Below are 25,836 nucleotides of genomic sequence, written 5' to 3'. Positions count from 1 at the left end.
TTAGATCCTCTCTTCGCCCTTATCCTTTTTTCATTTTTTTTCAAATCTAAGTTAGTCAGAGCCTGTGTTCCAGCAAAGCAGATCGGAAGTTCAATCATCACATGTAAGTCCCCTTGTGATCCCAGCAAATCACATCATACCACTGGAGCTTGTCCACACGTAGAGACCCTACTAACAGAACCTTGGAGTCTTCCTAACTGATCCTTTATGCGAATCTTCAGCAGTTAGAGACTTTATTCAAGAGAGGATAAGATGCCTTTAGGTATTTTATTTTGTGTATGATGGTGTACAAAATACATGTCAACACTACTCTAACTTGCATATCTCTCATAGGTGAAAGATGGCAGCTCTTAAACCAAACAAAATCATTTCCCGTCAGGCACTCATCAAGGAAGACTCGAAGAGTGGTGCATTCGAAAGCAAGATCACTTCGCATTGGAGCAAAATAGGAGATACCAATCTCGGGAAGTTCGACACCAAGAAGTTCCAACACCCATTATATACAAGTGAACCTATTGCTACAACCAAGAAGATGATTGAAAGTGGGATCATAAGCGCAGCTGGCTTTCCTCTTGCTGTGCAATGTTACGAGCTGGTCGTGGAATGTACTCAACATTATGACTCTACCTCAAGAAGAATTGTGGCGAAGGATGGAACAGTGCTCGCATATCTCTCAGAGGCAGCAATCAGCGAAACATTTCATCTACTCGAGCCTAAAGACATGGTCTACATAAGCATGGAAGCAGCTAAGTCCGCCTATGATGATGATCCAAATGCTTGTGCGAAGATCGTTGACAATTTTTGGTTGAAGAAGAGTAGAGGTGGTAGAAGCAGATGGCTCAATAGACTACATAGGATAGACTTGAATGATGAATTCAGAGACTTCACCACCTTACTCCATCGATTGGTTGGTGCACCTAAGGCTTCATATTTTGAGGACTGGATGTTCTACTTCATTGAGACTATTACTCATGGCAAGAATGCAATCAATTGGGCAAGGCTCATCAACAACAACATTGATCTACAGTTAAGGAGGCTGATGCGCACTAGAACATTCTATATGAGCTCCTACGTCATATACTCCATTGCAAGAAATTATGAGTATCCAGGACTTATGCACACGGGCGTAGTTGGAAGGAGACCAGAGAGATTAAGGTAAATGATTGTTATCCACAGCTTAAGCATCCACCAAAGCAACACTATAGGAGAGTGAATGATGCATTCACTATGCATATCACGAGGACGCTTCGAGGTGGATTGCAGCGAAGACTCTCTCCAGAAGCACAAGCATTGGTAGAACAACATGGTGCATGGTTCATCCAGTCTCTAAAATTCACATATATCAGAGTTCAAGGATGTCCTTCTCCTCCTTACATGTTGCTGCGCTACCCAACAAATAGAGTGGTGTTACTCGAGGTGGTGAGACAATTGATAGCATATGTCAAGGCATATAGGCATAAGCATGGAGTTGGTGTTTCTTTTCCTATCACACTTGGAGATTCTATTGAAGTTTGCCCCTCCATCCATGCAACAAAAGATGCCGAGAGAATATTGGCACTCCATTCACTCAAGTTATTCACGCCTAGAGATTGTTTCAACCCATATGATAATCTAAAAGCAGTTCTGGGAAAGAAATATGGACACCAGTGGCAGTTAGAAGACTATTGGATGATTGTTCAAAATGATGTGGAAGTGAAGAAGTAGATGTATTCCAGGCTATCTCTCTATTTCATCAGGAAATGCAAGTTGTTTCATGTTGCTGATCAAGTTCAAGAGCCTACGCCAAGGAAGACAAAGAGATTAAAATCAAGCGGGTCAACATAGAGGTTGATGATTTGAAAGAATTGATGAAACCGGTTTTAGAATACACCCGCATATGGATAGACACACAACACCAGAAGTTGAAAGAACAAAATATAGCACTAACATTCCACTCAGAAGAAAGAGCAAATGATGAAAATGAAGCAAGCGCAAGTGGGAATGCTAGTCAACCATCTCACTCAAGAGGGTCTAAGAGAAAGGAGGATCGTGGAGAAAAGGAGTCCTCAAGAAAGAAGCATAAATCAAATACAAGTCAGCCTTCCTTTAGACATGAAGAACAAAGGGTAGAAAAAGAGTTGAGTCAAGGAGCTAATGAATCAACGGAATCTACAGTCCACAATGATAAAGGAAAGGAGAAATTATCAGAGAAATAGGAGGACCCTACTCATCACACCCAAGAGATCGAAGGAAATGAAGGAGAGGACAATGATGAGACTACCTCACCACCTAGAGATGAACAAATGCATGAAGAAGCACAAATTCAAGAAGGCAGATCCTCTATTCCGGAATGGCTAAAAGAAAGACTAGCTCAAGAAGTGATAGTAGTTGATAAACAACAAACATACGATATAGCGAGTCTTCTAAACCAAACTCAAGAAGTCACCGAGAAGAGGAAAGCTACGAAGATGTCCAAGGTGATTAGAGATGATTCGGGATCAAGGAAGTTACAAATAGCTACTCCAAGGGTTGAGAAGTATGAAGGCGAGATTACAACAGATGAGTATGATATGGAGACCATTGATTTGGGTCCACTCATCTCCGAGCAAGCTATAGGTGACGCAACTGATTCATTGAAGGTAGTTAATGACATGTTGAGAGCTGAAATAGAAAAGAATATAAGATTAGAAAAGGAGATAAGTGCGTGGAGTAACTATGCCCAGCAATTTCAGCAGCCATTAAGACATCAGAGTCCAGCAGCCACACCACCACCTTTGCTTCCTCCAAAATCAGTTGATCATATGGAGAAGATGAGGAATTCGGCACAGTTGGTGGATACATGGATAGAGGATGCATACACCAGAGTTAGCAAGTTCATGAAGGGCACAATGAAGACACTAGATATAGTCATAAAGGTTCTTGGGAGAACGTCCTCATAGAAGCCTTTGAAGCATTTGCTCATGCTAGAGATGTCATCATTCTAGTGCTTCAAGTAATAAGGAAAACATCCCGAGAAGTTTTGTCAAGAGAGAAAATCACAAGAGAGGGATCTACATCTAGCTTTCTACGATGGAGGAGTCTACTTCGAACAAAGAGAGTCATTTTTGAGGATATTGGAAATGGATGCAGTCAAGTTCAAGATGATATGCATCGAATTCATGATAAGATAGTGGAAGTAGCACAGATCGTTTTTGAGAGAAAGATTGATCCAGGAACGATCATAGAAGCTAGAGAGTTGGAGGAAAGGATAAGAGTCGTCTTCCATAGGACTGATTGAATGATCACCAGGGAACAATTGAATGATATGCTTGAGTTCGTGGTTTTAGAAAGCAAAACTCAAGAACTCGAACCTGAATGGGATAATGCCATCGTCAAAGCTTTCGAAGAAGTCATGCACATGGAGGAACAACTGAAGTCTCTGCCTGAGATCCCGATGACAGAGATAGATGGTATAGTGACCACATTCATTGAATATGCCTGAAAGGAACGTGAGAAAGGAAACAAGATTCTAGAAGACAGTTTGTTATGATCCTACTTGGCAGCTCGTTCTCTCATTGGAGGATGTTTCCTCAAATTTTGTGTCAGCACATGCTATTTTCTCATTGGTTGTTTCCATGACAATGTTTATCTAGATAGGGTTTCATTTGTATCAAACCGTAATTAGGGTTTAGGTGGCAAAATCTTGGCCCTTGATCTCCATTCGATCTCAGCCTTCATTGTATTTGAGAGTGTTATATAAACTCCACTCATTTCATTTGTAAAGGTTAATAGTGCTAGAATAGTGAGTAGAGAAATAGAGATTTTGATTAGAAGTCAAGAGTGATAAGAGAAGGACTTGAAGAATTGTTGTTGTTTGGCTATTGGATTAATAAAACATTGAAGTTATGGTGTTTCTATTCAATCTTTGAAGCCTATTGCATGGTTCTTTAACTTCTCAAGTCAATATTGGATATTAGTTTAAGTATTTAGATTGAATGATTGAATGTTGCATTTGATGTATTGTGGAACTCGTAATCCATACCACTAGCCTCTTGCTGATTGTAAGTGAGCCTTGTTTGGTCAACTGGAACCTTTGAAATTGCTTAAGTTCGATTGTTGCTCAATCATTGATATGCATTCAAGCAATGGTATTTATGCTTAGTAGCGATTTGAAAATCTCCAAATATCCTTAGAAGATTGCACTAGTTCTAGTGAAGTTGTTCTTGTATGGCGATGCTAAGACTAGTAGAGTTTCACTTGTGTCATTGTTCATCCATTTATTCTTAGGATAGCTCAGAGTCTCTCTAAACCCTTATCTTTTGCCATTTTTTGACAAACATTCAAGTAGTGGTAGGAAGAAACTTCACTGCATATCATCCGCAAAGTACTTTATGAAATCTTTCGTAACCAAAAATGCCCCTTGATGAAACAGTTTTTACAACGACCATCTGTGCTTATCCACACGTCGTGACCCGGCATATTAGAACCTTGATGTTGTTTCAAGTGATCCTTAAGCCAATCTTTAGCACTTGAGTAAAGAGGATAAGATATTTTTGGGTATTTTATTCTGTGTTCGCATGTGCGTAAAAAACACAGCAACAGATACCACCAAGAACAAGGATGTTCTGACTGTAACTTAATAACAGTCCTGATCTGATCTCATCGATGGTGCTCTCACTAGATGCTTTTGATTCCTTTCCTTTATATCTCTCAATGTGAGGGAGAGCTCACACCTATTCATCATGTATACCCTTTGGCAAGAGACACACCCTTTCACCATTAGCACCCTTTGAAAGAGTGCAACTCTTGATTATTTCTGCCCTTTGAAAGGGACACAAACTTTCATAATCAGATCTGCATTTCTTATTTAAATCAGATCTGCACTTCTGATTTCTAAACTATCCCCCTCTCAAATGAGGTTCTCTTCTCCCTTTTATATCTCATTGTTGAGGGAGTCACAACTTTTCCTTTCATGTCTTTTGACTTTTCATTAACTTAATTAATTTTTTATTAATCATATTTAATTATATTATTTGAATTTTATTATTATCATTTATTATTAAATTCTATTTCAAAGTGGGGACATTACGGTGAACCCACATTTACCAGTGGAATTGGAACTTAGGGGTGATAACTTCAAAAACTTACCCAAACAAAGTTTTCTAAATAAAGTACAAATATTTGACCTATCAAAATTAGAGATTGTGGAACTTCATCAAAGAGGTCAACATGATACTCTGCAAAATCTCATTAATTGTACTATGTTTCATTGCAACATCATAGGTCAATCCTCATTCACTAACTATTTGCTATGGAAGGCCCAACAACACATTGAAGTCAACAATTGAAGCTGCTTTTACAACTAGCAACATAAAAACAATAAATTCCTAGAGGACATGTTGAATGGTGAAATCCTCCATAGAGTTGATGACCCTGTTCTATCTATTAGTGTCCTCGTTGATGACAATCAAATTCTAGAGCCCTTTGTAGATGAAGGATCTAGCACTAGTGTCACCTCACTATGGCTCATTCAAACAGTAGGATGCTATAAAGACCTCAAGGGAACATGACTTAAGTTGTCATGAATTGTACTAAAACAATCCAAAAACTGTTAGGATAACTTTGACTGCCAGTCAACATAGGACCCAAACAGGTTTGAACTAAAAGGTCTTCAATTTATCACCCTCTTGTAGCTTGCTCTTAGGATGAACTTGAACACATCGTAGGCAAGCTATTACCTCCTAAAATCAATGCCTTCAATGCATTCGCAATGACATTCTATATAAACATGAAGCTCAACCCAACCCTTTTGATATCATTGTGAACATCCCAATAGGGGGATTTATCATTCCTACTTCCAACATTGTTGCTAGCATTCCACATCTAGAATTTAAAACATACTTTCTGATTTACAAGTCAAATAGCTGATTTGGATGATGATGAGTTCAATGAAGGCAAAATAGGTGCATGACAACCACACTCCCTCGAGCCACATTGGTTTGCTCCATTCCACATTATTTCAAAGAAATAGATATGCTTCCACAGCAAATGATTTTAGTGATAAGTACATACTGTGCAGTGTTAATGATGCAACATATGCTAAAGGAATTTTTGAATGTGACAATATGGCATTAGCCAAAGTCTTTGAAGATCCAAATCTATTTTTCCCTTGATCCTTTAGCAAAGTTGGCATTTGAGACAAAACCTAAGTAAAAGAACTCCAAAAGAACTCACACAAAAGCAATTACATGCCATAGAATTTTTTTACCTTGACAACAATATCATTTCCCATAACCAAGATCGATACTTAGATGTCCTTCATTAGAAAGAACAAGTAGCTCATAGCTATGCATTTCACAGAGGAGTGAACATAGTGTGAATCTCCTATCAATGATTGCCCCAAACTGAAAGAAAGTGATATCAATAGAGGGAAACCTCTTTTAAACCCCTTTAAAATTAAAATAAATTAATCCCTAGAAGACCCAAAGTGGGACCTCAATCAAATTTGAGTCTATGATCAACCTGCAACCCTATGATCACTCTCAAAATTCCTTAAAGCATTAGAGTGGCCCTTTGATTCTGCTTTGATTTCTACAAAACCACACCATTTGTGGTTAGTGACGATCAAACTTCACTACGCATGGTTAGTGTTGACCAATATGAGTCCAATACATCACAACCAACTACAAGAACATCCTTAATGTAATATGCACCACTGATTTTTTTTTGAAAAGTTTTGCCAATAGAGAGATAACATAACAAATGAAAAATAGAGTGTTTTACTGATAAGAAAAAATTCTGATTTGAATCATTCAATGTTTATTCATTTGGCTGATACAATGATATTGAAGATTTGACATTCATAGCATGTTTGACAACATGAAATGCTGATACAAATAAACCAACAGTTCAACTCGCTGAAATACCTTAAAATAAAGCAATATTAAACCCTTTCAGACCTGTAGTCGCATGTTCAGCTTGACAACAGTCAGCAGCCCGCTAAAATATTCATTCCTTAGCCAATGGACAGGTCTCCCAAGTGCAGCGATAAGGTCAAGAATATCCTCAATCATGCCAAAGTGACTCCCTAAGCACTCAGATAAAAAAACTCACCTTTTTCCAGCAAGAAGATCCTTTCTGAGGTTTGAAAATCAACCCAAAATTTCTTCAATAGAAAAAGAGGCGCCGGTCCAACAGGGGGAATTTGTTTTAAAAATTCTAAACTTCAGTTAACCTTCCAAAACTGACTTCTACTGATTGCTAACAGTTTTTCAGATTTTGGCATCCAATTTAGGAAAGTTTCTAGCCCCCAAAACACCCTCAAAATTCTGACCCAGCTCCAAAACAGCCCTTTTTCAATAGTACAGTCTACCAAATAGGGTGATCTGTTCTAAAAAATTAATGCAAGCTGAAAAGCCATGAAAAATGCATGGCAAAGGGTTGTCTAGGGTTAAGAATCACTCAGCAAAAATACCCATCTCCATTGCTTTTATCCATTTAACAGGGCAACCAAAAAGGTGGTTCAACCCAACAAGGGGAAGTGTACAGCTCAGTCAAGAAAACCTGCAGTTAAGTTGAAGAAAGATGCTTAGTGCCAAAAATAACACTTACTAAAAATAGTTGTTCTCTCCGAACTCTGTGGAGAAAAACCTAGAAGGCCCAAAATGCTACAACTAGCGTTACCACCAGGAAGACACAAACTGAACACCCAAATTGCTATCAGAAACCAAGAAACTGAAACCCGAGCTCTCCAAGAACATTGGAACACTTCCCACATGCTTGGGAACTTAAAGAAAACCTTGGAAATCGGCTAATGCTTGCAGAACAAAATGACATAAAAATGGGGACATTATAATTCTGAGCTATCGGAAACCAAGAAACTGAAACCTGAGCTCTCCAAGAACATTGGAACACTTCCCATACGCTTGGGAACTTAAAGAAAACCTTGGAAATTGGCTAATGCTTGCAGAACAAAATGACATAAAAATGGGGACATTACAATTCTCCCTCCCCAAGGATTACCCGTCCTCAAGCAATACTAGCTCATAAACTGATTGATCTTAAATAAAACCCAATGAGACTCAAATATCCCAATTAAGTCTAGGAGGTGTTGGTGTACGTTTTATCATATAATGAACATTAGAATAAAATATCGAAGGATACTCTACCCTCTCCTCAACAAAATCACTACATGTGCCAAGATTGCGAGAAAGACCACACAGCGACTCCAAGGTCTATATGTGTGAACGGGCGACCTTATGTTGGATAGCTTCCTTGGTGATGTATGCTGAAATACAAGGGGGACTTACACTTAAACTAGAATCATTCACAAGTTAGGACTTAGATGGATTTAACAATAGTTACACTTAAACTAGAATCATTCACAAGTTAGGACTTAGATGGATTTAACAATAGCTGCTCTGTTTTTTTTTTTTGGATTTTCAGTTTTGAACTTCTTCAAAAAAAGGATAAAAAGGATAAGGGTTTAGAAGTTCTATACTATTCCTACGAACTCAAGAGACGGTAAAGAGTGGGTGATACTAATAACAACACTTTGTTTTGCCACACTAGGACAACTATGCAAAGTGGGTGCAATCTTCTAGGATTGTGCTTAAGATTTTCATGCTTGTGAATAATACCATCAATCGAACATTATTTACTCAAAGCAGAAGTTAAAGCATCCACATCACAAGCTCAGGCTAACTTTACACATTGAACAAAAATCATCCATCCAAAGAAAGTATGAGCAAGAGTTTCACCAATCTAAACTATCAAATCCTTCATTCATCTAACAACTTTTGAAAGCAAATTTACTCTAAACAAATCTATTCTATTGTTGAAGAAAGATATGCAACCATGCAACCACTTAATAACAATAAGACTTCAAAGCAAAATCTGCAAACTTTTTATTATTCAAGTAGCTGTAAGCAATAATTTCATAAATCTCTCCACAACACAATGAAATGGGAGAATGAGAGTTTATATAGAAATCTGAAAAATGAATGAAAGGCCGAGATCGATCTAAGATCAATGACTGAGATTAAGACAACACAACCCTAGATAGAGTTTCCCAAAATAAAACCAAAGACAAGTGCATGCCAGACAAGTGGCGTGAAGAGCTATCTTTTAGGAGGGCACATCCTTATCCTGACGAGCAGTAGTGTGTTCAATGAATATGGACACAATTGAGTTGACCTCTTCCATGGTGATATGTGACAGCATATTGATCCTGTATTCCCATCCATCCAAGTCGCCTGCACAAGTAGCAAAAACAATCTCCCATTCTAGCTCCTGTTTTTGGAAGGCATCTCGGATGGACAAAAATTTTGATGCCTTGGTCAAATTTTGCTTTAGGACTAGTCCTGCGATGGTGAAGTGATATGCGGTCCCTGCTGCAACTATCTTTCCATCAATTAGTTCCTGCTTAGGCATACCCTTCAACACTCTTAAGGCACGGGATAACTCTGTCCTGAATATCCCGGAGGTCGGCCCATGCTTCTGCTATGCTCGCAATTCTGGAGAGCAAGAAGGAAGTCTGTCCATATGTCAGCATCAATTTGTCCACGAATGTGGCTGCTTCTTCTCTATTGCTTGCCATCCATTCTTTAGCTTCTTTGGCTGTCATCTTTTCTTCTTCAAAATTTTCAATTGTTTCTTGCGAGGATTTCAAAAGTGGAGGAGTTGCTGCATCGCCTTGGTTAAGTGGCTTGGTCAAGTGCTGAATGTATTCCTTCAGGCGCTCAATCTCCCTTTTGTACTCTCTCTTCTTTCCTACTTCTTTGTCTATTCTTGCCTTCATGGAAGCGACTGAATTGTCTAAGTCTTCCACCTCTTGACCTTTGGTAGTTGGTCCCAAGTCAAAAGTGGTAATGTATTCATGATGAGTTATGTCTTCTTTTGACTTGTTAACCTTTGGTACAACAATTTGAACTATACGGTAGCCTGTCTCATCTCTCTGGATTGTGGAAAACTTCCTGGCAGGCTTCTTAGCAGCAACTTCACCTAATCTAGCCAAGAAATCGGCAATGTCATCTTCTTCTTCCTAGACTTCCACTGGTGCTTTAATTTTCAGAGTTTCTTTCAACCAATCAGGAATCGCAGGTTGCTCAATGCCTTCCTCTTCCTAATCATTCTCTTCACATGGCATATTCTGGCCTCCTCGAAGAGCGGAAATCATTCCGTCCTGAAATTCATTGCCCAGAATATCCATTTCATTATCTGACTCCAATATTTCTATGCTTGTAGGAGATGGAGGTTCTTCATCTTCTTGTTGGACTGTCATCACATTTCCCCCATGGATTGGAGAGGGAATTTCTATTTTATCAAGTGGCTGATCCTCTATAATCATTAGGCTTTCCAAATTCCTAGATGTAGCAAAATGGGGTGGCTCTGACCTCTGCTTCTTTTGAGCAATTTCCTCATGCATGACTTCCTTCCCTTTTGACCTTGAACAGTCATCAACTGCTTCCTTCCTCTTTCTTGAATTGATGCTTTCAACTGGCCTGGCACTTTCTTCATTGGAAGAGTATGGTTCCATGGCACCCATCAGGTTATACGTGAGAGTCACACCTCTTCGCTTCTACCCTTGGACTTGCTAGTCAACCCACCACTGTGAATATTTGAAAACTGGTTGCATCAAGGTGGTTAGATCAACGAGTTTTGGTTCTGACCATCGCACAGGAGGGAGAGGCCAATTTTCATCAAAGCGCGACTGAGTGTATTCTCCATCGTCCTCCAATTGTTCAGGCACTCAGAAGAGTTCAGTTGTTTTGATCAAGCTTACTGGGAGTTTGGACCACAGTCTTTTCCTAACTTAGAACTCATCTGCAACATTTGCCCAAAAATCTTCTAAGTCAATTCTGTGTTTGTACTTTTCTCCATTTATTGATCCAATGTGGTTATGAGGATCAAAATCAGCTCGAGATTGATAGAGTGTGAACGGGTACCACTGCATTTCTAATCTGACACTTTTAGCTGTTTGCGCTGTATGACAAGTCTCCAGCATATTTCCGATGAAAAATGGAAAGGAAATAGCTGTCTTGGATATTTGGAAGCCCTGATATGTCTCCAACTGCCTAAGGACTTCCAGTAAGACCATTCTAGTGGTGGGATAAATCGGAAGCTGATAAGGACATCCGGTGAACCCCTGGATTCTTATGTATGTGAATCTAGGAAACTGGATAAACTAGGAACCATACTTGCTTATTAGACTTTTGGCCTCTGGAGTAAGCCTCTGGTGGGTTCCTCCTTGCAGCGATCTGGTGATATACATCAAGAAAGCATCATCCCGTCTGAAGTGGGCCTTCTCGCTCAGCTGCAGCTACGGGTAACAGTCATAAGACTTGAACTCATTTTCGACATTGCCTACCATGCCTTTGCAAATCAGTCTTGTATATCTATAGTCTCTTGCCAACAAGTAGACGATGTAAGAGCTCATATAAAAGGACTTTGTTCATTCCAAATTCCTCAACTATTAGTCCAGGTTGTCACTGATTATTCTGGATCAATTGAACATCTTGACTCCGGAAGTGATCTCATCAATGAAATAATACATGCATGTCTCGAATGGTGCACCTTGAGGGCTGCCCATTACTCTGTTATCAGTAAGATGAGATCGCCATAGTCTTCTTTGAAATCAGTGCGGAATAACCTCTTTGGCACCTTCTTGAGACCAGGTCTTGGCTTTTCTAACCACAATTTATTGATATTTGTTATGCATAGTTCAGGTTGATCTTCATAAAGTCTTTTAGTTTGCTCCTTAGTTTTATAGGAATTTCTGTTGTAGCTCGGAATCTCGAATGCTTCCTGAATGGCCAATTCTCCGAGACGAGCCAAGATTCTTCCATCTAGTGCAACAATTTCTCTCTCATATGAGTTGTAGTGTATGGCGCATTCAACCATCAGTTCTGCACATTCCATGGCCGGTGGAAATCCAGCTGCCTAAACGATGCCATTTCTCATCATTCGACGAGCAATGGGTGTTGGCAAAAATCCATCTAGCCCGTACATTCTCTTTCTAAATTCTTTGAAGTCTACATGTCCGAGGTTGGTGTCTGTGACATTTTTCCATTTGGAAATGATTTTTGACTCTGGCTGTAACTATTTACTGACGATCTTCATCTGGGCTTTTCTCGAAGGTACTCCCTTGGTAGTCATTAACCTGCAAAAGACATAAAAATTTAACATTATTTTGGTGAAAATTGAAGATTTTAACCCTGATTTTGGAACTCTAACTTGAAATTTCACTTTCAGCTTGTCAAATGGTTATAATTCTGTGAAAAATCAGACTAAAAGTGGAAGAAAATTGGCCAAGTATTTAGCAGATTTTGAGAAATAAGTGGTTAAGATAGAAGAAATCAGTCAAAACTATGAATTTTTTTGAATCTCTGGAATTTTCTTTGACTGATTTTGGTAAAAAAATTGTCTTTAACTCTGAAAATTCTGTCTTAAACTCAGAAAAAGCACCTTATTCTCTTGAAAATTTTGTCTTCTACTTAGAAAATTTGTCTTCTTCAAAATTCTTCCTCAAAACCAATTTTTTTGCAACCTCGATAGAAAACTTCTTCCAAAAATCAAATCTCTAAGCTCCAAACTTGATAACGAATTTGAAAGTGACAAGTTGAATAGATATAGAGTTGAGAAGTTCAATTTTTAGGAGCTTCGTGTTTTTTTGTTTTTTTCGTTTTTTAGATTTTCCTTAGGTTCATCAAACTTAGCCTTGTTTTATTTTCTCGAAATGGAAACTTTTATTCCTCACCTAAGGCGAGTTGGCATAGAATCTTCTAGACTCTTCTCTCGAATTTCAAAATTTTTGTTGAACTTTTCGAAAATTTCTCTAAGTGTTGAACTTATTTTCCCTTCGAAAATTTTTGTTGAACTTTTCGAAAATTTCTCTAAGTGTTGAACTTATTTTCCCTTCGAAAATAATTTTAAGTGTTGGAAAAATATAATAATATTCCGAGTGTTTGAATTTTTTTTTCCAACCTCTTCAATCTTGGTCGATCTTCTAATAGTGAATTTCACGTGTTTCTTATCAAAATTGTCTGTTTGTTTAGTCGTTTTCTCTCCTTTTCTTTGTCATGGTGAACATTATCATCTTCATGTCTAATCTTTAAGCCATAAGCGAACTTTCATCTTGGTTAGACATACTTCTTAATCTCCCTAGGCGGACTTTGTAGTGTGTCTTGCCAACTTCCAATGTTCAAGGCGGACTTGGATAGGCTTTGGACGATCTCTTTCATATGCTTAGCGGACTTAACCTTTTCATTGGACAAGCTTTCCATGCCTTTCTTTCTTCTTCTCATGTCTAGGCGGATTTCCAACTTGTTTTGCCATAGCATCTTTCTAACCTTGGGTGGACTTTACCCCTCTATTGGTTATGTCTTTATGTCTTGGGTGGACTTGGGGCTTCTTATGACAAGATGGGGCAGACTTCATTGGTGATTAGCCAATATGCTTGGGCGGACTTTAGACATGTCTCGCCATCCCTTCATTCCTCTTAGGCGGACTTTATAACCTTTATGCCATCAAGTGCTGGGCGGACTTCACAGCTGATTGGACATTGTTTCTTGGGCTGGGCGGACTTTGCTTTTGGACATCTTCCTCTTTGGCCTAGGCGGACTTGAGGTGCTCTTGGACATGTTAGCCTTAGTGCTGGGCGGACTTGACATCATGTTAGATCTTCTCCAAGGTGGACTTTAAGCTTGATCTGCTGGGCGGACTTGAAGACTTAATAGACATCCTTCATAGGGTAGACTTGACTGCTTATTGGCCATACTCTCCACCTTGATGCCATCCTTTCTTAGGTGGACTTTGAAGTTGTTTTTCTAGGGCAGACTTTAGCAACCTTAAGCTATGCTTTCCTTTTGACCTTCATGCCATGAATATGCTAGGGTGGAGTTTGCTGCTGTTTGGCCATTGCTAGGGCAGATTTTGATGTTGATTGGTCATTGCCATATAAGCCTTAGGCAGATTTCAAGGTTATCAAGCCATGCTACCTCTTGGGCAGACTTGGAGAAAGTTTTGCCATAGGTTCATGTGCCACCTTTATTCCATTGCCATGTTCAAGTTTTGATCTGCCATGTTTGATCTTCTATAACAAACCCTAGCCCTGAGATTTTTCCTTGCTTTTTACACTTAGAGAGAATTTTTCGATTCTGAAGACATGGGCACTGATGCCATGACCTGTGGGACCCAACCCTAGGTCTACTTTCAAAAAAACAGAAAAAAGCAAAAAAAAAAAAAACAAAAAGGCAAAAAGCAAGCCAAAAAAGTTGCTTCCCGGATTGGTCCCAAAGTGCCAAAAAAAAAAGCAAAAAAAAAAGCAGAATTTAAAAAAAATAGGAAGGTGTCAAAATTGACTCAAAGCAATTGCGATCTTCGTCCTTTGGGCCTTCTGAGTTCTTTGATGATGTCTAGATGCTGATCAGGGCAAGAATTCTCTATTTGGCTCAGATGACCTCTCAAAAATTTAATTCTAAACTCTCGAAAAAGAAAGATTTATGAAACTGCAGAGCTAAGACAAAAACCCTAAAAAACAAACTACTTGGGGTCCCCATTTGCAATGGGGCGATGTGTGAAATAGGTCACAATAGGAGGCTTGTAGCTCCATCTGCTCACAACACTGTACTGCTAGGCATCTGCACAAGTGATCTTCTGAAATCCTCTTGCAAGAAGAGCAACCAAACACTGCAAGATCTTAGTCAACTCCTTAGCAAATTGCTTTCCATAATTACAAATCCATGGCAGCATAGGAAAAAAACTCGAGAAAGTTAACTTCCTGATTGTTGACACCTTGCACTCCAACTTAATGGCTGTCACTGAAAGTAATCTGCTGTCCCAGCCGTAAGTGCAAGCGGAAAACAAGAAACAACCACTATTTGATGCATAAACTCCCATCCAACACTTAACCTGGTTAGCTACAACAAGTATTCCTTCAATGTGAAACCAAAAACTAGCCTTGTTAAGAGGTTGAATAGTCTGAAAATGCTTAGTTCTGCTGTTGTTCAAGTCTGATTCTTCAAATTCCATCACCCAGAAAAGAACAATTGCTGCAACACTGAAAATCATTAGCCAAAATGAAGTTTTTGATCATTCCTTTGGCTAAAAATGCCTTCCCAAGAGTCACTAACTCAGTAGTGTACCATATTTTACTCAAAATCTCCCTCCAATCCTTTTGTATGAACAGAAATGGACTCATAAGATGAGTGTAAAGAGAGGTAACAACTACGCTTCTTTCACCATCTTGATCCATAATCTCCCATGGTATGCCTTTCCCATCATCTTTAATTCCCAACAACCCATGCATATGATTCTGGATATAGATACTTGTTGGAAATATTGTCATTGATGTCAAGGACACTCAATTAAGATTGTCAAAAGTTTGTCATTGATAAGATTGTATGAGGTTGTCAATGAGTTCATAGAAGATGAAATAGTTGTCATCATCATCATTGATGACAAATGAGATCTATGCCAAAAGTATAAAGATAATTGCCAGTCATTAATGTCAAAAGAAATACCAAAGATTCAAAAGGACTAGAAATGAAGTCAAAGGCAACTGAATTACCATTGCTAAGATGAAATTTGTGGACATCGTTTAAGTGAAAAAACTCTAAGGACAAATTCTGTGGGAGGTTAGCTGTAGCTGCAACAATCATGGAGTATACTATTGTCAAGTGGAACTTAAAAGACAATGACTATCTTTGAGCCATTACATAGACCACAAACACATAACATCATTGACCGCAAAAGGAGAGGAATAAGCCACTAGGTTAAAGTCAAAGTGAAGTTGACTTGAACAGGGCACAAGAAGGAGAATAAAGAAAGCACCATATATTCTGCAAATAATATGCAGCATGAAGTCGATATGAAAAGAATCACTCAAATAGAAGACTTGTTAAAGATACAGTGATATCACACATCAAGGAAAGGTGACCAACTAAGACAATATGTTAATAAACATCAAGTGGATAACATGTTTATGCTAAGATGGAAAACATATATGCAGTGGTTTGCAACTATTAAAAGTCTTATGCAGCGACTAAATAATCTTTAAAAAGAAGCGATGATATAAGCATTAGTTACGCGGTACACCTATGTTTATAAAGATTATTAATGAACATCTCAGTGTTTAACCTCAAGTTTGCAAAGGGTGCGAAGTGTGTTTGGTTTGTTAAAAAGAAAAGACACCATCAGTAATAATTAAGTGCGATTTGTTTATTAAACAAGTAACTTGTGTTCAAGGGGTACGATTGAGGAAAGGACATCATCATTTAAAAGAGATGCATCCCTCTATTAGGAATATGAAGATATGTAATGGGAATTGTGTAGAGAGATGAGGGAGCGATTGAAACAATTCCTAAGTATAATATCATATGAAAAGGTAGAAGTTGTGGAGCATCATTAAGCAGATCATGGAGAATCTGATTTGATGATCAAAAGTGAAGTGTATTATGAAGATAAAAGTTTAAAGATCATTTGCTGATATTTGTAAGGAATTAAGACAGATATGTTAAAGACATGATCATTCAAATGGGTGTATCCATTTGAAGAGTTGCATCCTTCCATGAAGGTATTAAGATATTAAAGAGAGTAAGATCTTGGGAAGAGTGAGTGGCGAATAAGGAAGAGAATGAAGCATATACACAAGATTGATAAGTAGCCATTAGTGAAGATAATTTGCAGATTTATGATCAGTTTTATAAGCAGATTTATGAAGATTCCATAAGTGTAATTGTGAAGAGTTTATGAGACTTTTAGGAGGGTTTTATGCAGAGATAAAGAAGAGTTTGGAGCAGCATCATGAAGCATATTTAAGAAAGTTATGTGAGAAATAATATAGCAGATTTAGAAAAGTTCTATGAGGAGATTGTAATCAGTCTAGTGGCAGATTTATTATTACCATAATAGCAGTTTGAAGAAGAGAGTTTGTGGAAGAAAAGGTTATCCATCATCCGTTGTAGAAACAACATTGATAAGGTGGAAAGTTGAATGAGGGGTTGGTGCCTCTAGAAGGTTGTGCCTACAAACTTTGTAAAAGAACAATTTACATAAAAGCATTAATTTGTCGTGGTTTTCTCCTGTTAGGGTTTCCATGTATATTCTATTTTCCATTTGTGTTATATGATAGTTAGATCTCATGTGAATGTTAATATGCAATGCATCTGCTTTGAGATTAAGTTATATGCTTATGATATTAAGTTGAAGAAGCAAAAGTTTGTCATTATACTGATTCAACGCCCCCTACACCTCCGCCCCCTCTCTCGGTATAACTGTGTGCTCATCGATACTCTCCAAAGTGGCTCCACCAAAGTCATAAGATTACTCCACTCCTTGTGGCGAATCCACAAACACCATCTCATGTCTGGTTATGAAAACTAAAATATCAATAAGATCATGCCTCCTAATGCATAATAAAAGAACTCATCAATCACCTTATGAGATGTGAACCTTACCTTGTCCACCAATTTCTGCCATATTACTTGTAAGTCCTCAAAAGAAATCAACTCAGTGGCTGATTTCATCAAAATCAGTAATGAAAAGTTGGGACAGTAGCTGCAATAATGAATAATTCTAATATGCATGGGAGATGTGAGCGTAGAAATATTGAAAACACTCCTCCAAAGACAGGAAATTCCTTGATCACTAAACTTAACCAATAAATCCTTCATTCCTTGACTGGAAAAACCTGCAAATCCACCTATATGCAAGCAACTAAAATATGTAATGGCTGATTGAAAAGGTGACAGCTGCATCAAATCTGAAATTTGATCCCATAGGCCTCCATAGAATAGTCCCTCTGTCATTTTAAAACTCCAATATACCTAGCTGGTGAACCTTTGCATCAATGCTCCACAATGAAGTAGCTTAATCCATCATATTGCATATCATGGTATCATCTCATGTGTCATCTAGTGGTGGTGTCTTCAAGACGATGAAGTCTTCATGCATCATAATAGCCCATGTGAAAATTTCATATTCATTCAAAATTTATGACATTATGGAGTGTATGGAGGTTATAATTTTTTTGATATGAACATTATTAATGGCAGCCCCAAAGATGTGAAGCATGACAAATATCATTCCCTCAAAAGCAATATCTAGCATAATGTAATCAAACTTGAATTTTGTAAAAGCCTCGAGTATAGATACCTTCTTAACAAACAATGCACCGCTGAAATGATTCAACCCCTGAAAATTCTTCACAATCAGGTGGAAAGATTTCTTCACGATCTTGCTGTTATAAGGTTTCTTTGGACCTATGTTTCTAGTGATTTCATTTATACAAGATGCAACATCATACTTCATGCATGACTGAACCAAAGTGAACTCAATGCCATGACAAGATGAGAGATATGCTATTGTTTTAACTTGCAAACTGCGATTCTTCTGTGGTAGACAGCCCTTTATTGTTGATGCCCAACATCTTAATAGAGCCCCCAGATCCCATACTCTTGTGTAGACATGCATAGATTCTTTCACCTTTGTTATGATGCATCCTTTGATGAAAACAACTTTGTAATGGCAAAGTACAAAGCATCAATCCTCTGCTCTCATTGTTGACGTTGTAGCTATGGTTGGATCCTTGTGTGGGCCGACACAGCTTACATAATTGTCTAATTGGCCTAATCGACCGTAGACAATTATGGGTCCAAGTTATGGACTCTTACATTCATCAATGTTATAAGTGATTTTGTAAATTGCAATGAATATCCTATATAGGGCCGACCCTATATGTCCGCCACTTTATATTGTAAATTGCAATTATATTATTATTATTGTTTCTTCTTGAGGGCGACTCATTGTAAATGAGTGCCTCTCACATATATATATGAGATGCACTTGGAACATAATCAATCAAGTATTCAGTGAACTTCTTCACAGAGCAGAGCAAGAGACCATTCAGCAAACCACCTCATTCTGTAGTGAATTCATCAGCAGCGAATCCATCCTCGTCTAGCGAATTGATCCTAGAACAGCGAATTGATCCTAGAGCTTTGAATCCCTTCCTTGTGGCAGAGAACTCATTTCTTGGACTGCGAACAGTCTAGCCAAGTCATTCCTCTACAAGCGAATCCTGTCACAACAGATTGAAGGATGTGCGAATCATATTGAAGGCTGATTGATGCCCTAGCAGTTCTGTTTCATGTTCAGCTGTGTATAGTCTGCTTATATAGCTTCAAGAGTTGAAACATACATGTAAAAACATGGTTGTTCTTGTCTAATATGATCTGAGAATTCATTGCTGGGTTTTTTCACCTTCAAGAGGAAGGTTTTCCCAGGATACTTTGGTGTTCTCTGTGTTCTTTGTGTTGTTTTGTTTATTTGCTTTCAATCTGATCTAAACTTTAACACTCATGATTACCTTCATGCCTTGGGTTATAATATAGAAAATGATTAATTTGCTTACCTTCAGCTGTTGGTCTGAAATTGCAATAAGCTCAAAGCCAACATTTTGCTCAAGAAAGCTCATCAACACTTGCTGATTTGAAAATTTCAGCATGCTACAAACCTTCATTAGTGTTAAGTGAGGCATCTTTCTCCTCCACTTGACTCTCGACAAGATCATCCTGGAATTCTACCTTATAAAGTGGGTTAAAATGATATCTTTTCTTTCATCTCAAAGAGTGATTTGTCATAAATTTGAAGGTTGCTTTCAGCATCTTGTTTGGGCCAATCTTTCCCATGATCTAACTCTTCTTCACAAGGATGTGCTATATTATTCTCTTTAGGAGGGCTCATGTAGTCTTAATTTACAGCTGCTTTTGAAATTTCAGCTTCATCATCATTTGTTTTTGGTTCAACTTTTTTCGATTCTGCAACTATCTTTAGATACTCCCTTTTAATGTTTGGGCCCTTCAATCAGATTAAGCAATCCTTGTATCATCTCACACAAGGATTTATCAATTTTGTACATCTTTTCAACTCTGTTCTAGCAACTTTCAAGAGAGGTTCTGAAATAAAGCCATTGAACCGACAAAGAATTACTAAAACTCTGACATGCAATTGAAGACCAGAACAAGCAACCACAACCCAACAAGATTGCATGAAAAAAAGATCTGATACCACTGTAATATGCACCTCTGATATTTTTTGAAAACTTTTGCCAATAGAGAGATAACATAACAAATGAAAAACAGAGAGTTTTGCTAATAAGAAAAAATTCTGATTTGGATCATTCAATGTTTATTCATTTTACTGATACAGTAATATTGAATATTTGACATTCATAGCAAGTTTGACAACATGAAATGTTGATACAAGTCAACCAACTGTTCAACTGACTAAAATACTTTAGAATGGAGCACTATCAAACCCTTTCAGAACTGTAGTAGCATATTCAGTTTGAGGACAGTCAACAGCCCACTAAAATATTCATTCCTTAGCCAATGGACAAGTCTCCCAAGTGCAGCAATAAGGTCTAGAATGCCCTCAAGCACGCTAAATTCACTTCCTTAGCTCTCAGATGAACAAACTGACCTTTTTCCATGAAGAAGACCCTCTCTGAGGTTTGAAAATCAACCCAAAACTTCTGCAATAGAAAAAGAGGTGCTGGTCCAACAGGGGGAATTTGATTTAAAATTTCCAAACTTTAGACTAACCTTCTAAAGCTGACTTCTACTGATTGCTTACACTTTCGCAGATTTTGGCGTCCAATTTAGGAAAGTTACCAGTTCCCTAACACCCTCAAAAGTCTGACCCAACTCCAAAATATCCCTCTTTCACTTGCATGGCCTACCAAATAGGGTGATCTGCTCTAGAAAATTAATGTGGGCTGAAAACCCATGAAAAATACATGCCAAAGGGTCACCTAGGGTTAAGTATCACTCAGCAAAAATATCCATCTCCATTGCTTTCCTCCATTTAGCACAACAATAAAAAAGGTGAGGTTCAAGCCAACAAGGGAAAGTGTACAACTAAGTTCAGAAAACTTGGAACCAACTTGAAAACCACACCAAAACCACCGAAAATCCTTGCAAACACTCCAAAACAGAAATACTCAAAATTTGTGTTCAAAATACCTTTAAGATCTTCATACTCGTGCAAACCCAAATCCAAAAACTTTATCAAAACCACTATGTTTCTTGTATGAAGGAACTAGACCAGCTAAGGTGGGTCTCTCACCACCATGACCAGCAAGATTGCAGAGGGTTTTCGTTCTCAACAATACCTGCAAGAACCCTTCTGTTCATTCGGACAATATCTCCTTAAGTGTGCAACTTTGAATAATCCAAATGAGAGCATCAATCCTCCTTTAATAACTTTTTGAGAGCTATTTTAGGAAAAAGCATTTTCGTTTTCGTTTGAAAAAGCTTTTGCTCTTTCATTGCTTCTTCAAAAGCACTTTTTTTTGTATTTTCACCACTTTTTTGAAAAAGCATTGTTTGCTTTTTCACTACTTTTTTGAAAAATCACTTTTTGCTTTTTGTTGCTTTTTGAAAGAACAACTATCTGCTCAAAAAGACTTTTTTTGAAACATTAAAAACATTTCATATGCAAAGGCCCCACTTATCTCTCCTTGGTGTTTACTTGGGGGACATTCATTTTTAAAAAAAATAGTGAAACACTTAATTGAATGATATAATGTCACTTTATTACTTAGTGCAAATATTAAAATAATTCCAACCACCTTAGGAAAAATTGCTAAGGCACTGGAAATGGAAACCAATTCACACTGAAGTTGAAGAAAGATTGCCTAGCGCCAAAAACATCACTTAAAATAATAGTGTTCTCCAAACTTAGTGGAGAACAATCTAGAAGGCCCAAAATGATATAAAGAGCGTTGCCACCAAGAAGACACCAGTTGAACACCTAGAGTGCTGTTGGAAACAAAGAAACTGAAACCCGAGCTCTCCAAGAACATTGGAACACTTCCCGCATACCTGGGAACTTAAGGAAAACACAGGAAACTAGCTAATGCTCATAGAACAAGATGGTGTAAAAATGGGGACATTACACTTAACCTCTACAAATATAGTTATAGATAATTATTGATTTGATTTTTCACCTGGCTGCTAAGTCATTCTCTTTCAAATGCATACAGCAGAAAAAAAGCATTCTCCCCTTTGCCTTGTAAACCTCCAGTGTCTTCTCTATGCATGTGTTGAAGCCATCTATAACACCATCATCAGCCCTGAAGGAATCAAAGAAAAAGTATTAAGATTCAAGGAATAGGTAACAATATGCATGTGTTGTCTGTTACACTTGCGATCAATTGTCTACCAAAGGGATTCATTTTGTTGGACCCATAAAAATGTTGGATAGCCTCCTTGGCTTTGTCAAAAACCTCATATTAGATAATCCATTTATTTTTTCTACCCATTAGTCACTAGAATATACCCTCATATATTTTTATTCTGCAAATCACCAATATTTCCCCCAGTATCTCAAGCCAGATAAAACTTAATAATAAAATTCTCTGCTAGCCCACACGATTACCAAAATCTATAGTCTGTAGGCATTTTTATAGTTTAATAAGACTATAGGGAGAGAATTCCAAAGTGGTTGATTACAGTTAGTATTTGTTGCCTCAATTAATGAATCCATAGAGGTGCTTGCATGGCCAGTGGATCACTTTGCCTTGTAATTTAACCAAAGGAGAAATTTCACGATTCTAGATAACTTGAAATAAATTTGTCAAATTGTAGTGCCCCATTTTTGAAATGGGTTTTAATAATAAATAATATAGTAATAAATTAAAAACAAATATAATATAACTAAAATTTAATTAAGTTTAATGAATGTTCAAAAAGCATGAAATGAAGAGTTGTGACTCCCTCAAACATTAGATATAAAAGGGAGATCATTTCATTTGAGAAGGACATCCATGGATCATCATCATTGAGTAGTCAATTGGGAATGAAGGAATCAATTTGGAGATAAATTATTGTTCTCAAAAGGCAGAAATGAAGGGTGGCGATTCATTTCTTTTGAAAGGTGGTGTCTACTTCAAGAATTGGGTATAAAGGGCAAATCAGTTCATTGACAAGCAATGAAGCAAATCAATCCATCATTCAATCAAAACATACCAGCAAGCAGCAAAACATCAATCATTCAGACATAAATTATTCAAACTCAATCAACTTACAAACTCATTTTTTCAAGTATCAAGTGAGAAATTCATTCAGCAATAAATAAAACCAGAAATTCATTCAAGTGACAATTCATAAAAAGCATTAAATCAGCAATAGTCTAGCAAATACATCAAGTTATCAGTTTTGAATTCAAGGTAATGTCTTGCAAATAGAAAAGATAAAATTCCTTCCAAGTCCACAAGAATTGGAAGGACGAAAACCCTTTCATGCTCTTACGTAGCCTGGATGAAAACCCAAATATTGGTTGAGGAAGACGAAAACCCTCCAAGGTAGGCTAAGAGTTGGAAGGAAATCCTTTCATGCTTTTTGGCAAGCTAGGGACGAAACCCTTGGTATTGTCACTGTTGAGTTAGGGATGAAAACCTCTAATTCAGCAGATTTATAAGCATTTCAGGAGAATTCACAATTTGATTAGTTCTAAGTATTGTACTATGATTTATTGATCTGAATATTATCATAAATCCTTAACCTTTGATGAAACTGTTATCAATTTTGAGTATATATTATTGTTTTAAGGCAAGAATCAGGATTTTCCCTCAAAGGGACATTACACAAATCCTACAAAAGTTAAGTTCTAACTAGAAAATGTTTGTGGAAGATTTCAATACTACATAATTGGATTGTATTTGGGTAAATCACACCTCGGTTAAAATTGTGAGGCAAGTGCAACTTAATAAGGCTTTACATGCTTCAAAATTTAACCAATGGGAAAAGAGGCTAGAGGGTAAATAGCCCTAAGTAGTGGATGGCATTTCTCGTTGCTACTAACAAATGTTTAGAGGTGCTTGTGTGTTAAGTGGGTCCCCATTTCATGTAAATACCATTAGTGTAAATGGCTATAGTCATTGACGTCATCCTAATATGACCTCAAAGATGCCTTTGAAAGTCTTAAATATGTAATGGAGTTTATATGATTGGTTTGTAATTGGATTAATCCCGTTGGTTGGAATTCTGAGGCCAGGGCATGGGATAAGAGACTAGAGGTGAAAAACCTAAAGTGGTTTTGTACTGGATTCCTTGCATATATATGAAACTAGCACTACTGCATTTGGGTTGCCCATTTATAGTTTAATTCAATCATATAGTTTGCATCCTTCGCAGTAGTAGCGTCGTTTGTATCCATTTTAATATTATACTTTACATGCAAATATTTTTCAGTAATAGGATTTAATTCTTTGAAAGTTTATTTATAAATGTTTGGATTTCTTGGCAGGTACTGGCTGTCAGTTGGTGCTCAACCTTCAGATCCAGTTCAATGCCTTCTTTTCAGAGCAGGACTATTGCCACCCCCTCCAATGTTAGTAATGCGGCGGAAAGGTGGCCCTCGTGATGAACGCCCAGTTGATCCTTTGACAGGCCGTCCAATAGTCCCTGAGGAAGATATAAAGCAGATTTCTGATATAAAGGATGACACTACCATTTCAGAAGAGCTTTAAATGTTGCTATAGTTTTAGCTGATTTTATGAAATTGCTGTTGACATAGAAATTGTTAGTTTATTGTCCATGTAAACTGAAAAATTGGTCCACCCAGTATTTGTTTATCCAGTTTGCATATGGTTAGTAGACTACCATAGCGAAGGCCGGGCTATATATACTGTTTCAAAGTGGGTGGCTAGCGAATCAGCAAAATGTGTAAATTATGAATATGCTGAGGATGGGAAATTTTGTTTTCCCTGGTAGGTAATGATGCATAAGAAAATAATTTTGTCAAATTACAGGCTAATTATGGATCTTTATAGGTGAGGAGTTTGTAATTTGAAGTATATTTTATTTGGTTGGCTAGCCTATAAATGGCTGTTCAATAATTCTACATTTAATAGTCGAAATTTCTGTTTACGCAGAATTTACTGACACTAAAATTTCCTTGCCAAGACAAAACTAATGAGCTTTTAGCACAAGATTGTAAGAAACCTTTTAAATTTTTTTCATTTATTTGTTTTCTAGGATAACATCAATCATACTTTACATGTGAATCTTGTTTTTGGGATTGATCTTTGCTTTATATTTGCAATCAAGTTTCTTATAGGTGCTCATATGCTAAGTGGGGTTTCTTGCCTTAATGTTGTTAGAGTAAATGACTAGTCATGGTGTCATCACAAAGGTCAAACTCCACAAAAATTATAATTAGTCGATAGGCTATTTAGGGTGGGGACCCCCCCACTGGAAGTTTGATGATGTCTCACGCCAGAAAGGTTATCGGAAAGTTTTTTGGGCAGTTAGCATCCTCCACCGCTATCCTTCATTGCTCCTTTAGACAGTCATCCTCCACCACATCCTCCACCACTCCCATTGGCATCCTCCATTGCCCTATGAGGCAGCACAGTTCAAAAACATCATTGGATTGAACTCATAGCCCTTGAAAAGCCGTGTATTCTCAAGAAAACATTTTTACCTGGGAAAAAACTCCACTCTTTCATCCGTCAATAGATCCCTTGTGTCTGTGGATGTGATCTGTCTCCTACACAAAAAGAATGTACTATTTTATGGTCATCAATCTAACTACATCCAGGTATCTTTTTAGTTATGCTCTTTCATCTATCTGCTTACTATTTGAATCTCACACACCTAACCACTTCTGCATAGATGTTTTAGAGTGGAACATAAATTGCAGGCTTGCAGCATTTTTGGGATCCAATTGAAAATGTAGTGTTGGAAATACTCTGCCAATATTTATATATGATCTACAGGCACCAAGAAAACATGTCCACACAACCACCATAGGTCTAATTGGCATCTTAATGATAAGGTTTAGGGTGTCCTCAAGATAGCCAGCATGGGCATG

General features: G+C 37.6%; 1 protein-coding gene across 4 annotated transcripts in view; it reads left to right on the top strand.

Moving 5' to 3' along the window:
• Nucleotides 1-24,973, top strand: part of LOC131063386 (small ribosomal subunit protein bS16m/bS16c) — a 56,658-nt gene extending 31,685 nt beyond the window's left edge. For all 4 annotated transcript variants that reach the window (XM_057997189.2, XM_057997190.2, XM_059213293.1 and 1 more), the window contains one exon: nt 24,268-24,973. In XM_057997189.2, coding sequence (XP_057853172.1) covers nt 24,268-24,490 — 223 coding nt within the window. In that variant the 3' untranslated portion in view covers nt 24,491-24,973. The remainder of the gene's footprint in view (nt 1-24,267) is intronic.
• Nucleotides 24,974-25,836: the final 863 nt, after the last annotated feature.

Source organism: Cryptomeria japonica, chromosome 10, assembly GCF_030272615.1.
Source record: "Cryptomeria japonica chromosome 10, Sugi_1.0, whole genome shotgun sequence".
Classification (NCBI taxonomy): domain Eukaryota; kingdom Viridiplantae; phylum Streptophyta; class Pinopsida; order Cupressales; family Cupressaceae; genus Cryptomeria; species Cryptomeria japonica.
The sequence above is the reverse complement of the archived record's forward strand: the minus strand, read 5'-3'. Positions and strand labels throughout refer to the sequence as shown.